The sequence below is a fragment of the Simochromis diagramma genome, unplaced genomic scaffold, assembly GCF_900408965.1.
Source record: "Simochromis diagramma unplaced genomic scaffold, fSimDia1.1 OVJJ01000361.1, whole genome shotgun sequence".
NCBI classification, from domain to species: Eukaryota; Metazoa; Chordata; class Actinopteri; order Cichliformes; family Cichlidae; genus Simochromis; species Simochromis diagramma.
The window spans coordinates 4,755,280-4,771,537 of record NW_024386860.1 but is presented as its reverse complement, the minus strand read 5'-3'; the positions used below and the strand labels follow the sequence as shown (position 1 = coordinate 4,771,537).

General features: G+C 41.4%; 1 protein-coding gene across 1 annotated transcript; it reads left to right on the top strand.

Annotated features, from left to right (window-relative positions):
• The first annotated feature begins 5,273 nt into the window (after nt 1–5,273).
• LOC120732357 (neuronal pentraxin-1) lies at nt 5,274–12,724 on the top strand. The gene is made up of 6 exons (XM_040029893.1): nt 5,274–5,413; nt 7,349–8,263; nt 9,028–9,487; nt 9,574–9,830; nt 11,187–11,366; nt 11,676–12,724. The coding sequence occupies exons 2-6, from the start codon at nt 7,583–7,585 to the stop codon at nt 11,883–11,885; spliced, it is 1,788 nt and encodes a 595-aa protein (XP_039885827.1). The 5' UTR covers nt 5,274–5,413; nt 7,349–7,582; the 3' UTR covers nt 11,886–12,724.
• The last annotated feature ends 3,534 nt before the right edge of the window (nt 12,725–16,258 follow it).

The window sequence follows — 16,258 nt, the reverse complement described above, 5'->3', positions numbered from 1 at the left end:
CAGTGTGATTTGTGGTTAAAAGAAATTACAGTGCACCATCAACGGTAGCGGACTTCAAGCAGACTTCAAACTTCAGGAATGAACATGAACATGAAAAGCTCCAGCTTTTCATGTTCATTAGTATAATTAAGCCCCAAGAAACGAGCAACACTTCATGCTCATGGAGCAGACACTTGTCAATCAAAAAGGAGTGATCTATTTATTGTTCTTCTAATTCTAATCAGGTCCCTAATTTACAAAATAAACATCTTATTTAGTCATTCCTGAAGTTAACGACTGAGACCATACACTCACCGGGAAAGTGTTTACTGAGGTCATTTCTTTCCAAAATTTCTTTATATTCTGACTTTTCTTTATTACCAGAAAAGTCGAACCCTGCTGGCCATTAGAAAGAATGCAGGTGTTTCACCTTGGCTTCAGTTTCCAGGCCCAGTTCACAAAAATTTTCAGAAGCAGTTCATGCATACGTTCATGCCTAAGCTGCTTTAATTCCTGTTAACCACAAGAGTGCAGACGAGGTCCTGACATGTAGCTATCAATGAGCTAAACAGTTAACATTTAAGCAAAGTACAGCACTTACATCTCCAGCTGGCAACCAGCACCATGTTGATGAGTGTAGGTAAAATACACATTCTGCTCTTGGCTGTTTAGTATGAAAAACACTGTTAATGTCACCTGAAGCAGTGAGATGAGATGTGAGTGTTTTATTTTTAACTGATATAAAGAAATTAAATATAAAGGAAATTCGGGTGTCTAATGTAAAGCATCTTGAGTTGCAGTTGCAGGATTTCCCCGGGAGGTGGCGATGCTTCCTCTGCATGCATGCAGGCAGTGCACGCTGCACACAGGTATACTCACTACGATGGAAAAACAGACTTTAGCAGGCAGGTAGGAAGTCAAAAACACCCGTTTATACATCTGTTTAGTTTAGTAGATTTTTAAAGATTTTCTTTAGCAATATAATTCAGTCAGTGTTGAATGAAGCCATAATTCGGCATTTTCAATAGTCAGCAAATCTTTTCTGCTGTTTTCACTGACCAGACCTACAGCTCGGCTCTAGCTGCATCTGAAACAGGCACACAATCAAACAGATACAATCAAAGTCAAACCCGGCTGTGTGTGTGTGTGTGTGTGTGTGTGTGTGTGTGTGTGTGTGTGTGTGTGTGTGTGTGTGTGTTGCACCACCGTATCTGTCCTCTTCCTAGTTAAAAAAAAGAATAAATCTTTTGTTTTATTCTTGCATATGTGTCACACTTACTAATTTTAAATACTAAAGATAAACTGAATCAATGCAAGTTTTCAATCCAAGTTTTTAAACGATGATGTTATTTATTAAGGCGAAAAAAGGCAAAGGGCAGTTCTTTGGATGCTGGGTTATTTTGTCACCTCCTGGATGGGTCGTTGATGCCCTCTCAGAGTCATTTTGGTAATGTACAACCCCATCCTGCCCAAATATATGAAATCATCATTCAAAAACTGTATTTTAAATTTACTCAGGTTAGCCTTGTCTAATATGACAAAACAAAACAGAAACAATGAACAAACAAATCAGGAAGGGCAAATACTTTTTCACAGCACTCTACATCTTTACTCTGTAGCGCGCTGCCTCAGAGCATCTCTGCTCAGAAAACCAGACATCACCTCTTGCCCTCATCAGAGGAACCTTCAGTTCTTTACTCACAGCAGAGGATCATGCTCTGTGCTGTTCTGGGTCACATGGCTGAGGTCGAGGGAAAACACTGGAGCGTTTGTGGTCTTGTGTCCTTGGACCTGAGCCTTAAAGCTGTTTGTGTTTGCTCACTTCCTCGGAGCCTAATTCACACACGCTAAGGAGATTGACAGACTCGTACTGACCTATTAAACAATAAAGATGAGTCACACACAGCACTCCCATTTAAACTCATGCCGTCACACAGAGCTTCATTAAAACACATCGTCAGGACAGGCGGGCGAGCTGTTCATTGTTCTGGGCTTGTAATCACATATTCAGGGATAAAACTGTACTTTCAGGGCAATTAAATTCTTTCACAAACATAACACTTGAGACACAAACTTTTCCACAAGGAGACTGATGCCATGAAGCCATTTGAAAGAGACATCATTAAAGTTCAAAATGAGGATAAAGGCAAAATCAAAATGAAGAAGGATTTTAGCATTTTGAGATGATTTAAGGAAGGATTAAAACAAGTTTGGTAAAGTATGATGTCTCTGGATAAAATAATGTGATACAGAATAACTTGAGACTCAATGTCTAAACTTTTTAAAATATATATATTAGAGATGGCACGATACCACTTTTTTATGTCCAATACCGATACCGATATCATAAATTTGGATATCGGCCGATACCGATATGAATCCGATATAGTGTGTTTTTTAATCAATAAAACTGTTTTTTTGCTGCATTTTGCATAAGTTCATACTCAAGTTTAAATAAACAGCAACACTAAAGCTATTCTGTTGTACCTCTATGTAAAAAATGCACTGCACCCAAAATATTTCATAGTTCAGCAATACTGATCAATCTAATAAACTTAAACCTACTCAATCCTTCCTGTTCTGGTATTTTAAAGAGTACTTAGCAGAAATATTAAGCAACCTAACTAATAGGGTTGCAAACTCCCAGAAAAAAAAAAAGGGAACCACCCCCCACCCTCCACCTCATGATGCTTAATCGACGTAATCAACTTTAATTTGATGCAGTGTGGGAAAAAAAATGCACAGAAATAAATTATTTTTCAAGAATAATTAAATAGATTCAACATCTTTCTTCTACAGATTTGCAGACTGCACAGATGGTATCTTCCTAAAGGAAAAAGTACTAGCTTATTAGGGTATATTACACTTAATAGTTACTATATACAGTAATGGACTTCTATATATTTTACATAAGATTAAAACTTTGGGTGTAAGATTCAGATAATTATTTGATAAAAGACATTTTAAATGAGAATAAGAAAGAAAAGTATGTCTTTGTGCCCCCTTTTCCCTGTTCATGCCCTATCGGCCCCCCTGGCTAAACTTTGCTAGATCCGCCCCTGCACAGTTACCAGCCGTCAGCTGGGTAGAAAAGGATCCTGGTGTAGAAAGTAATATTAAATACATTCTAACAACACATTATAAAGGTTAAACGTGCTGTTGTTTAGCCGCTGGTTTCCTCTTTCTGGTGCAAAGTGGGCCAAAAATAAAGAAGAGAGACGGACTTGAGACAGAAAAGCCGATCAGCTGATCATTAATCAGTTTCACGATTGAAGTAGCAGCAGGAGAGGGAGGGAGAGAGAAGAGGCACTTGCTCCATATATCGGTTGTTAAGCTTAACGTGGGAATGCTTTACTAACATTCAGAGATGAACTTGCACACTTGCTTTACTTCTCTCTGGGATCACTTCCTCAGAGATGAAATGCTGGTTTGGAAGCAAGGCTACAAATGCACACAGCTGCTCTATCACGTGACACACACTGCTCCAACGTGCTACGGTTATGAGCAGAGTTACGCCGTGTCGCAAGATTTGTGAGGTGCTTGATATTTAATGGATCGATTGCATTTTTTATTTCTCTCCGATATCTGATCCAGTAATTTACGTCAGTATCGGACCGGTACCAATTAATAATTAATTAATATCGGATCGGTCCATCTCTAATATGTATCAACACTTCACCGAGTTCTTTTGATTCCTCAGAGGCATCCAATGGAAGACAAAACACTGCTCAGTAGACCATTTAACACTTTATTTCTCTTTCACATTACTTCTAGAAGGGAGATGCGTCCTGCATGACACTTTGCCATGGATCTGAAAATGTTGGTGTGCCCCTAACAGTTTTATTACAGAAGCTCTCTCATTCTAGTCTAAACAACAGTGTCTCAGTAACTTTCCACTAGAGGTGGTCCACTCTTATCTACTTTTTCCCAGGCAAGCGTGAGCGAGAGTCTACAGCTTTCTACTCCCCAAGGACACATGGTCCAATGCCTTTATTTTTCAGTTGAGCATCTTGGCTGTCACCATCTTGATGTTTTTAACCCAGACATGAGGAACGAGAGGGGGGAGTGACCATGAAACAGAGGAACGCTCCATGCAAACAGACAGTCTACATACCATACTTCAAAAACATCCATCCATCCCTGCTTAGCTGTGCTGACCTCCCTCGCCCCAGTGACCTCCTTCAGCTCATATGGGGAGACACCAGGGTGCTCCCAAGCCAGCAGCTAGACAACCTCTTCTCAATGTGTCTTCCACCTCGCATAGGTAATCCAAGGTGCATCCAGGAGGCATCCTGGTCACATGCTTGAACCTCCTTAACCGCCTTCTGTCAATGTGGAGGCCCACTTCACTCCTAGGCCCTCCTGAAATAATCAAGTTCCTTACTCCATCTCTAAGACTCATAATTGAGTAACAGACTGCATAATGACTGAAATTAGCAAGCTTTTCATAAGGTTGGCGAAACTGCAGTCAGCTGAGACCAAAGAAGTTGAATCAGTGACAAAATGTTTCTCCCAGCGTCAACGCAACATTCAAATGAACAGAAGCATTTGAACGGGGTGTACCTAATAAATGTCCAGTGTGTGTATGTAATATAAAGTCTGTAATAACAGGTTTGTTGGGGATTCTAAACTGGATGAACATGTGGGTATGGTTTGTTTTGGTTTAATGCTTCTCCATGAAGCGATAGATAGATAGATAGATAGATAGATAGATAGATAGATAGATAGATAGATAGATAGATAGATAGATAGATAGATAGATATTGTTATCCCCCCCTAGTATTTTAGATAAAAACTAAGCTCTTATGGTTGTTTTATTTTTGCTTGTTTTTGTGTTTGATACTAAACACAAACTCGACACATGCTTCTGTGTCTGAACCTGTTTGTGTAAGTTTACTGTAGGTGTCTGTCCTGTAATCAGCACTCTGGTTTCATTGTCTGCCTTTGACCTTAAAGCAGCCATCTGTCGTCCTGCCTCTGCCTCTCTGCCTCTTAGTCAGACGAGGAATTAATCAAGCCAATTACTCCCATGCTGAGATCTAGGTGAGCTGCGTGACGTGTGCTGGAGGAGTGTAGAATTTATACACTGGTTGGGTTTTTTTTGTTTTGTTTTTTTAATTCTTTGTATGATGTGTACGTGAGATCAGTGATTTTCTTTCTTTCTTTTTTACGGTCTCATCATGTGCATCAGTCAGAGGTTAAAGATAAGAAATGCGGAGAAAGAAAGATGCCAAAAAGACTGACAGGAAAAGAGGCGTGTCCTTCCAAGAAAAAATACAACAAAGAGGAAGAAGGGGAGGAGAGGAAAGGGAGGTAGAGACAATAAAGGAGGGATAGAAAGACTTGAGCACTACTCTGGAGTAAATCCCCTCAATCTGATCAGTGTGTGAGGAAGGAACTAACTAACTCACAGCGTGGACGCACAAGCTTTAAGGTAAGAACGCCTGTGTTCATTTAACTGATGCCATGTATTGGACATATTTGAATTATATATATTTGCTGTTTATGTGTCAGGCATTTCAGTGCAGTGTGATAGATGCAGCTGCATTTATATTTAATACAAGAGAGATGAAAATGAGTGCTGGCTTTGAATCATCTGGATTAAAAAGATAAAACACTACGATGGGTACACAACTTTAACTTTAGTTTGTTATTGTTTTCGCTAAACTTAACAGTCAGAAGCAATATGAATATGTTTGTTTATTAGACAGTATTGTCTGGGTAATAAGTCAAATGTTGGACCTGCTGGGGAAGGTCTCAGATGCTTTTTCGTGAGCTGTGAGAAAAAAAAAAAGAATAATTGTTCAGAAACAACAGTGATGTCACGCTGTTAAGTGAACCAATCAGATTTCCTTTATTTTTTTGTGCATTTAACTGAATAATTCACAAACAAAGAACCAGAATAATTAAAATTATTGAGGTTTTTGGCAACAATCCGAGTTGTTCAGCATAAAATAGTTAATTTAAGCATCAAAATTGACATTAAATTTCTCTGTAACTGGCACTTAATAAATTGTTTGGATAATTATTGCTTAATCTTGCTTTTTAATGGGGATATTTTGCATATTTTGTGGCCAAAGTGTGCACTCTATGGATCAGGTTAAAACCTCTTAACAAATTAAATAAGAGCTCAACGGCAGCGATGTCGATGCTGACATTGATCTTTTAATGCACTGGGATAATTATAATTTAATGTGCTTCTACAAAAAACGTGTGTATAAACTGAGACCGGCTCATTTTGCAGAATGAGCTGTTCTTTAATCACAGGTCAAACAGCAGTTGTCAGTTTTGGAGATTAATCACACGACTTAAATATCCAACTTAACCATATGTTGCTGGTTGGTGCATGACCCTGGTGTGCAAGCTCACTTATCTCGGGTTAAGTTAGCACAACAACTGTTTTCAATTAGGTTAATTGAGGGACCTGTGGGTGGTAATAACCTCTAAACGGCGGCGATTGGGTGTGACACGGTTCTGCGCTTCGACCATCTGTCCCTCCTCTAAGCCATGTAAATCGCAGCAGGAAAAACAGAGGCAGAAGATGTCAGGTGGAAAGGTTATAGGCTGGAAAACACCCACGTTAAAACCATTTAAAAATGAAGATTTAATCACCTCAGACTCCATCAGACACACACTCACTTTGTTTCATTATTGATAAAATACAGAGAACCATCAGCGCACAGTCATTGGAGAGGCTGGTCACTGCGAGCAACAGGTGGTCATAGAGGTTTAGCTGTCACATCACGTGTGTGCCATTTCAAAATGCCGACCCCGTATAATGAAGGACACGTTAGAGCTACAGAGAGGTCAGCTTCCCTTTATGATACAGATCATGAAGGAAAATAAAAAATGCAGCCACATAGATTTAGATTAATATTAAAAATGTGCTCCTGCTTCACCGCTGGTCCTCTGTAGCTCCATCCAAATTCATCTAAAAACATTCGTATTAGCACTGGTGGGAAGGGTTCAGGTCTCAGCGTGGTCATGCTGTAACTCTGGCTTGAACTAATCCTTGTTTGGACAGGTTCTGGTAGTTTTGGCACATGCCTCTGCCATGAAGGTTGCTGCCCAGACACACTAAAGCTAAGTGGGGGCACAAATGTCAGGCTGAGGTGTTTAACCTTCACATCCTGGTGAGAACTGAAGAACCTTTGTGTAAACTCACTGTCCCTTTGTTTGTTAAAGGAAGCTGACACAAGAAGAACAAAAAGCTAAAAAGAGACACTTTTATCTAAATCTGACAATATCCTAAAACTCAATTACCAATATATAAGGATTCTTCTGGACCTTTTAGCTTCATTTTACAATAAAAGAATCAATGGATTCTATTAAAAGAGCGTTAACTAAAATCCTTTGTTTTGTTTTGCAGGTTTCTTCTATTCTTCAGTGAGGAGAAGAGAGACCACAATCCACAAGAAAACAAACTCACACTCACATGTGACTGAGTTCCTCACAGCTGAGTTGATATTTTGGGGATGGAGATTTGTTATTTTGCTCCCTGATGCATCCTTCACATCAGCAAAGAAGTCAGCACAACCTTTACTTCAGGTGGCATCACACATTTTGAAGCAAAGCCAAGCTTCTTTGTCTGTACAAACTCTGGATGGAGATGATGAGGAACTCGCCATCTGTGCAGCTGTTCCTTGCTCCCTTTGTCTTTTTTTTACTTTCATTCCTCCTCTGGCCGGCATGTGCCAGCTCAGGGTCTGACTATGACTTTGGAGCCCACCCACGCTTTGTGTGCACCCCTATTCCCGTGGACGCAGACCCTTCCTGCTTCCCTACATCAGGTCCAAGCGTAGGTGCAGCGGGGCCCAGCGGACCAGGTCATCAAAGTGCACCTCCTGCTGGCTGGTGGGGCGCGAGCGAAGAGGCCAAAGCCACCATCCTCCACCTTAGGGAGAGCCTTGTCCAGCAGAAGGAGATCATCCTGGACCAAAGAGAGACGATTCGGGAGCTCACGGCCAAGCTCACTCTGTGCGAAGGCTTCGGACGGGATGCTTCACCCCACGACTCTTCACACTTGCATCACGCTGGGGCGGCCAGCCATCACTCATATGCTGACAATGGGCACTATAGCAACCAGCAGGGTCACCATGGAAACAGCAACCTCATACCAGACTCGCCACACTACCCCTCGGTGGGAGGGCAACGATTTGACGGAGGGCACAGTGGCAACAACCACGGGAAGGATAAACATGTGACACCAGGGGACGTCGCATCGTCGCCAGAGCAGATGGAGAGGATGCTACAGGCGCTGAAGGAGAGGCTGGACAACCTGCAGGTGAGCATGAGGGAGACAGAACTTTTAAAACTTTTTTAAACTGTTGAAAGGAAGAAAGGCTGTATCTAAGCCGTTTAAGTAGATATAACTCAGCTGATGAGGTAGAGGGAAGCTTGTGACGTTCCCACATGTGATTTTCCTTTGTTTGGACATTTGTTGCATCACTGGAAGCCTTAAAGCGGTACACCCACTAAGTACTTTAGATAAAGGAGCAACTTAATCGCATAAAGCCACTCACACTCAAGAGAGTCACTCTAATGTCCTTCAGTGGGCTCCAAGGACCAGCAACAAGCTCAGGGGTGGACGTCAGCGAGGCAGTGGATTGACCGGGCACATTTAAAGACCTCGAGGATATTTGAGTGTTTTGAAGTCTGTTTGGGTACCTGCCCTTATGTGCTGTGTTTTCCATCTGTTGTGATCACAGACAGGTGTCAGGAGCTGTGGCGCATTTGCGAGGGGGTCTAAGATTGGCAGTAATTATCGTGATCTCTCTTGACAGACTCATGATCAGGGCACGCACCACAACTAAAGCCCAGATTACCTGAGAGGAAGGGAAACAGACACAGAGTAGCACAGTGAGTGTGAGGGGGACCGATCAGCAGCACAACTGGCTGCTTTGTTTGACATTACACAAATATCTGCAGAAGAAATAAATAAATAGACACCAGTCTTTTATAAAGATTGAGCGAGACACAAAAAACAGAGGTGTTACATTGTGCCTTAATAATGCGCCTTCACCTGCGTGTTTCCACCTCTCTCTGCAGAAGAGGAACACATCCATCACATACTCCAGCTCTCTGAAGGAGTTGCTGCAGAGGAAGATCGACACACTAGAGCAGCAACTGCACCATCACACTGACGGCCACGGTGGCCCGGACCACCACGATGATGACAGCAGCCACGGAGACGACAGAGAGCATCACGCCGATGACCACCACGATGACGGACACCCCGGTGACCACAAAGACGACCGCCATGACGATGGACATCGAAACGGTCACGTTGACAGCGATGGCGGCCACACGGAACACCATGATGACGGCCACCATGATGACCATCACGATGCAGACGGGGACCATGATGATGATGACGGTGGTGATCACCACGACAACGAAGCAGACAATCACAGTTACCTTCCACACACGGGATACAGAGCACCAGGGCCGCGGACCGGTTTCCACTCAAATAAGCTGGAAACGATGCTCAATCAGCTGCACCTCTCCGGTACGCTGTTCAGCAAAACTGCTTTTTAAACCACGCTCAGGTCTGATTGTTTGGTCAGCGGGTGAATGTTGTTATGTTTCTTTAAGCAGGTTCCAGCAGGAAGAAATCAAAAAGTCCTGATGCGTTCCAGATCAGCTTCCCTATGAGGACCAACTACATGTACGGGCGGGTGAAGAGGACGCTGCTGCAGGAGATCTTCGCTCTGACTTTGTGTCTTTGGATAAAGGCAGGAGTGGGACCCGGACTGGGGACACCTTTTTCTTACTCTGCGCCTGGACAGGCCAACGAGCTGGTGCTCATCGAGTGGGGGAACAATCCCATAGAGCTGCTGATCGATGATAAGGTGAGCGAGAAGAACCACGAGCTCCCCTCTGTGTCTGTGCGTTGTCATTTTAAGAGAACTTCAACTTGAACAATACAATAAACAAAGCCGCTATTAGGATAGTTAAAGTCTATGCCAAAAATCAAAGCAGTTAATCTAAAATATTATGAAATTTAATAAATGAATTATATTATAAATAATGAAAATCTAAAATTTAAAATAATATACTTAATACATACTTAAAAATTAAAATATTTCAAATGTAATATTTAAAAAGACTAAACAAAATGAATTGAAAGCATTCATAACTGAAATATTGTTAGTTTATCAACATTTGAATCAAAATCTGCCTGATCTGATATCTTTGCTGGGTTTTTTAGTCATTGTCAATCAAACCTGAACAAGTCACCCAATACATCAGATTAACTTTGGTGATCAAAGTCAAGTTATTTGTAAAAATGTACTTTTATTAACTACTAATGCTTGATTTATACTTCTTTATACATATAAGGTACTCGTGTAGTGTTTTTTTTTTTTACTTAATTTGAATAATTTCTTAATACAAGCCCTATTCAGCCATTGGTACTTTTTTCTAAGCCTAAGCACTTCACCTAACATTCACTCACACTGGGACGGATGCATTGGAGGTAACTCGACATGTAGACTGGGGGATCCGGGGATAATGAAATACCAGAGTTTTACTGAAAAAACAACAAACAAACAAGCTGGACATATTGTACCACACAGAAGTCAACAGTATTTTTCAGTTCAGTGACTCCATTTAGCAAACACGAAGCAGGAACCTGCTAAAGCTGCCTGGTTTGCAAATCTGTCAATCAAAGAACCTATATATACATAGCTCTAAAACTCCAGGAGTTTTATACAATCATCCACTGCACAGCTGGCTCACACACACAATAAAAAGATAGTTTTAGGCTGTGAACATTGTTTTTAGTTCGACTTGCTTTTGAAGACAGCCTCTAGTGGCCACCAGAAGAACTGCAGTTTTTGGCACTTCACTGCTGGCTTCATTTTTCAGGCCTGGATTTTGCTCTTCGGTCTTCAGCAGTGGCTCTGCATGCACTGGGCATTAGAGAAAAACAAACAAAGAAACCAGAGGAGATTGAAAACTTTTTTAACTGAATTTAAAATGTTAATGAAAATTAAAAATGGCACAGTCTGCTGAACTCTCCTGTTGACACAACACGCTTATGACCAAACCTAACCACAAGGGGGCAGTGACATGCTCTTTTTTTTTTTACCCTGGTGTGGAGGAAGTTAAAAGTAATTGTTATTATCTGTTAACAAAGTGTTTCTGAATTGAAATCATATATCCTTAGAACATGTTTACATTCGTTTTCCACATCCCCTCCACAGGCAGCGACTCTGCCCCTGTCTCTGAGTGATGGGAAGTGGCACCATGTGTGTGTGACTTGGACCACACGGGACGGACAGTGGGAGGCCTACCAGGACGGGGTGAAGCGGGGGTCTGGGGCGAATCTCTCAGCTTGGCACCCCATTAAAGCTGGAGGGGTCTTCATCCTGGGACAGGAGCAGGTAAAGTCAACGCGAGCTTTACTCCAGAGATAGAGGCAAATATTATGTCCAGAGTTAATATCCAAGCCATTTAGGACTCTTCCCAGTATTAAATGCCTGTATGTGTGCTCATGTTGAGGCTCCAATATACTGCAGACTTACCTTCATAAAAACATATGACCTCATCAGTGACTCAGTTATATTATACACAGGAGATTTCACATAATCTTCTATATGTTAGTGAGAAACATCAGGTGTTCATCACGTGTCTCTGATCGATGAAGATGATAATAATCAGGTATTGATCGTTGTCGTGCGTCTCCTCTTCAGGACACTCTCGGAGGGCGCTTTGATGCCACTCAGTCATTTGTGGGCGAGATGTCGGACCTGCACATGTGGTCACACGTCCTGAGCGCCAGCGACATCTACAGCCTGGCCTCATGTGGCAGCCACCTCAGAGGTGACATCATCGCCTGGTCCGACACGGAGGTGGAGCTTCACGGAGGCGTCGCCAGATACCCCTTTGACCCCTGTCACTGAAGGTCGTTACCCTGATGGTCTGAGAACATTTATGAAGAGAAGCTACGGGGACTGAAGGAGGATTAAGATAACCACTCAGAGCCAATGCCTTCCCTTTGAACTCAATCAGTGAATTTTCTATAAACAAATGAACAATGAAAGGAAACATGGTGATAAATCTTTATTCACAGGTAACGTGTAGGGACTCTGTGGCTGTAGGCCATTATTTGTTGTACCCACGAGTTAGTATTTTATTTAAACGGACAAGTGCTGTATGTGACATATTGCCATATTGTTAATAAGACAAAATAAAGTTGGTGTGTGCTAATCTTTGCAGGCCTTACACGGGGTCTGCTGTGGTGACAAATTGTAAGTTGTTAGTTTGAATGAAAGTCATAGAATTTTTTTCCTGCTCTGGATTCTCTTTTTAAAGGTTTCCATGAAACATACAGCTACTTCACCAAAGAAATGTAGACTTCAGGTTAAACTTTGTGTTGATCTTTTCTAATTTTATGAATCTGTGTATCATAGATAGGTACATGTTGGATTTTGAGAGAAATGCTGAAGATCCTGTGAGACAGGAAGTGTTTTACAGTTAATACATGGACTCTTGCCTCAGTTTTGTACCATAAAAGGGCTTCTTTGAAAATGCTGATTATACCGTTTCACCCAAACTTTTATATCTTCTCATTGCAAATCCCATTTCTCACTGAATTAGTTTGTAACTTTTGATGTCGGCTGCACTGTGAATTTGTGAATCTGGCCTTGATTGTATATTTATCTTTGTACAGTAATTCGTTTTTTAGCAATGTTAGAATTTTCCCATTGTGTTTGTCATTGAAAAAGTGTTTAAATAAAAGTGTGACAGTTTAAGTGTCTCATTTTTCATTTGTTAATGCAGCGACTCCAAATGGTACTCAGCAGTTTGCATAGCTCTGATCAGTGTTCACGCTCCATCACTGTCATTTTTCCAAGATATGTGAAACACTAAGTCTGGCAGACCTCACGTTATCGCTGTTTGACTTGCAATAACAGTGATGATTTTATATTTGTATAAATGTATGTTTTTGTTTTGCTACTTTGTTGTGTGATCATTTCAGATTAAATTGTTGCATAGTCCTTTTTCCAGGTTAAATCAGAGAAAAATGAATAAAATTCAAATGAAATTTAGCGCAGATATCTTTTAAAACAAATTTAAATCTCAATCAATATCTCAGAAAAACAAAAAGCACAACAACCGCTCATCTCCATTTACCTTTTATTGTTACACAGTAGTTTACTGGCACCAATGTATCACGGTTTTCCTTTTTGCTACATTTACAGATGATCTATCCATCTTCACCTCACAGTAAACAAAAATAAATAAATACAAAATAAACACATTTTTTGAAGGTGGCGGCTCCGGGGTGAAAGGAATCAGAAACAGTGGTCCAGCTTCATTCAGTTCACTTTAGTGTTCAGTCTTGCAATATGAATGAAAATATTATTTTTTGGCAACTTTGCATTTCAAGAATACCCAGAAAGTGAAGGCCTACAGAGAGTCTCTGTGATGAACAAGAAGCACAAACATGAAAGATAAAGTGACACCCTGGAGGGTGAATCATAAAAGGGAAGACCCCGTTCAGCTTAAAGCAACATGATCAACATCTGCTGCTACAGCTGGAACTGATGAGGTGATGTATCGACACACTTCAGCCTATTAAGCTGCGTCTACGCAGGAAGCGATTCGCAGCGACGTGACGATCATAAACCACAGAAAGTTAGTGACATTCAACGACTTCACCCGACTATGGCCAGGGAAAAATAAAAAATAACCAAACACGCTGATGATGCAAAGTGGGCGGATCCCAGATGAGTCTTTCCACGCTGCAGGATAGCGGTGACTAACATTCAACCTCGCAGTAAAAACAGGGAACGATATGCTTGTCGCACCTCTTTGAAGCCGACCAGTGAACATCTGGGATTTGGTTGCCTGAGTAACCCAACCACCGATCAATCCATCATTTATCTCAGGTCCAAGTTTCAGACGTTGTAGCAGAGACACCCAAACATCCCTCCCTCTCCCCAGTCACCACCTTCAGCTGATCGAGGAGAACACCGAGGCGTTCCTCAGCTAGCGTAAAGAGATAACTCCCCAGCGTATCCTGAGACACCTTCACTTTACAATCAGCCCTCTCTCCACAGCAGACCGGCACAGCATTCACATCACTGGAAATGTGGCCCCATTTCCCCATTAGTAACCCTCTATGTCAATCACCGGTATCCTGCGCTCTCACTGGCAGCTTCAGTTCAGTTCAGGAAAGAAAGGTTTTTCCTCTGGATCCATCTGCTTTGCTTCACCTGTTTTTATTTTATTTTTGTTGTTTGTTTGTTTTTAAACACCCTTGAAATCGCTGAATGTCGTTCACTTTCTATAATCTCTGAATTGCTTCCTGTGCAGACACTCCTTTAGAGCAGGGGTGTCAAACTCCAGTCCTCGAGGGCCGGTGTCCTGAAACGTTTGCATGCATCCCTGCTGCAACATACCTGAATAAAATTAGTAGGTCATTAGCAAGACCATAGAAGTTGACTGCATGCTAAGGTGGCAGTTCAGCCTTGTGATTCATGTTACAGCAGCTCATGAGTGAATGAACATGGTGCAATAAAAGTACTTTTAGAAGTACATTTTCCCCAAACACTTAACATTTATTTAAATTTACTTGAGGAAGGGTTAGGGGTTGCCACCTCAGCATGCAGTCAAGTTATAGTCTTGCTAATGACCTACTAATTTTTTTCCAGATGTGTTGCAACAGGGATACATGTAAAAGTTTCAAAACATCTGGAGGACTGGAGTTTGACACCCCTGCTTTAGAGTACTGTTTTCCAAAATGCTAACATCGATAAAGTGCAGTTAACAAACATATTCTCTGCCATCTAAAGCGCCAATTCTTTAAACTACTAGATTAAGATCGACGATGGGAAACAAATCTAAAAGTCTTATTCTTTATATATAAACGTTTCTATGTGATATTTCGAAGTGTTTCTCGTCACGTTTCTCTTCATTTTAAATCGCTGTAGTCTTCGGTAGCTTCGGTTTGTAAACGGCTCCTTCACACTTCATCTGGACTCGATCGTGTAACAACCGAAGCCTAAGACCGAATCTCTGCTTGTGCTTTACTGGGTCTGATTTACTCAGCAATAAATAAAATAATGTAGTGTGTGGTTACAGTTAAATCAGACTACAAAACTTCATTCTCTCAAAAGAAGGTACAACTGAATGGGGTCAGAAACTTTTGCATTAACAATCTTCCATTTTAAATCTTCTCCAAGTCAACAGGAAACACTAACACTTCTCAAACCAGTGCACTAGCATGATCAGTGACGCATCAGACCTACGACCGACGCCTCAGTTTATCGACATGCAGTAAAACAGTAGCTCATACAAAAAAACAAAACAAAAGAATAAATTAAATCATTTCTATGCGCATAGTAAACAAATATGCTAACATCTATTTACAAAAAGTGTACATTGTAATGAGCTGCCTTTGTGATTCCTTAAAACTCACTATAGCGGACAGACCCGACTCTAACAGTTTGACGTCAGACATGTTCGTCTTGTAGTGTTGAAAATGATGTGTGGCATGCTATAACGTTACATCTGCGAGAACATGATGCTAACTGCTCAGTGTCAGTGGTATAAAGGATTTGTTAACAAGCCTCCAAACTGGTACTATGATTTTCTACTCTGCTATTGCTCAAACATGTTAGAGAAACATGCTAAAGAACATTTATATATTGTCTAAGTGAGCTTAACCGCGCAGCTGTCTGCTTATGTTCGTCTCAACTCGACCGCACTTCATGATCAACAGTAACCTGGAAATATAAATATTGTGCTAATGTACAGTAATGACGTGTCTACAGTACCCAAATGTGGTCGAGTAGTAATGTAAAACTGTTACAAGTACTACAGGAAGCAATGAGAACAAGTTAGTCATCTGAAATCACTCGTTTCCATCCTCACTCCACTAACTCAACGTTAGACGTATTAGTGTTTGTGTCATGAATTCACATTTTGTCTAGGGCAGGGGTGGGCAATTCCAGGCCTCGAGGGCCGGTGTCCTGCAGGTTTTAGATCTCACTATGGGTCAACACACCTGAATCACATGATTAGTTCGTTACCAGGCCTCTGGAGAACTTCAGGACATGTTGAGGAGCTAATTTAGCCATTTAAATCAGCTGTGTTGGTTCAAGGACACATCTAAAACCTGCAGGGACACCGGCCCTCGCGGCCTGGCGTTGCCCACCCCTGGTGTAGGGTATGCACAATCAAGAAAGGCAATGTCTCGTTTAGGTTCAGAGGACTTCTAACCTGAAAAAGACCACATTCACACTAATGCAGACGAATCTCTGACAGA

Coding starts and splice junctions, on each gene's coding strand:
- LOC120732357 (XM_040029893.1), top strand. CDS start 7,583: ATGGAGATGATGAGGAACTCGCCATCTGTGCAGCTGTTCCTTGCTCCC. Junction 8,264..9,027: donor AGAGGCTGGACAACCTGCAG/GTGAGCATGAGG, acceptor CTCTCTCTGCAG/AAGAGGAACACATCCATCAC. Junction 11,367..11,675: donor TCATCCTGGGACAGGAGCAG/GTAAAGTCAACG, acceptor TCTCCTCTTCAG/GACACTCTCGGAGGGCGCTT.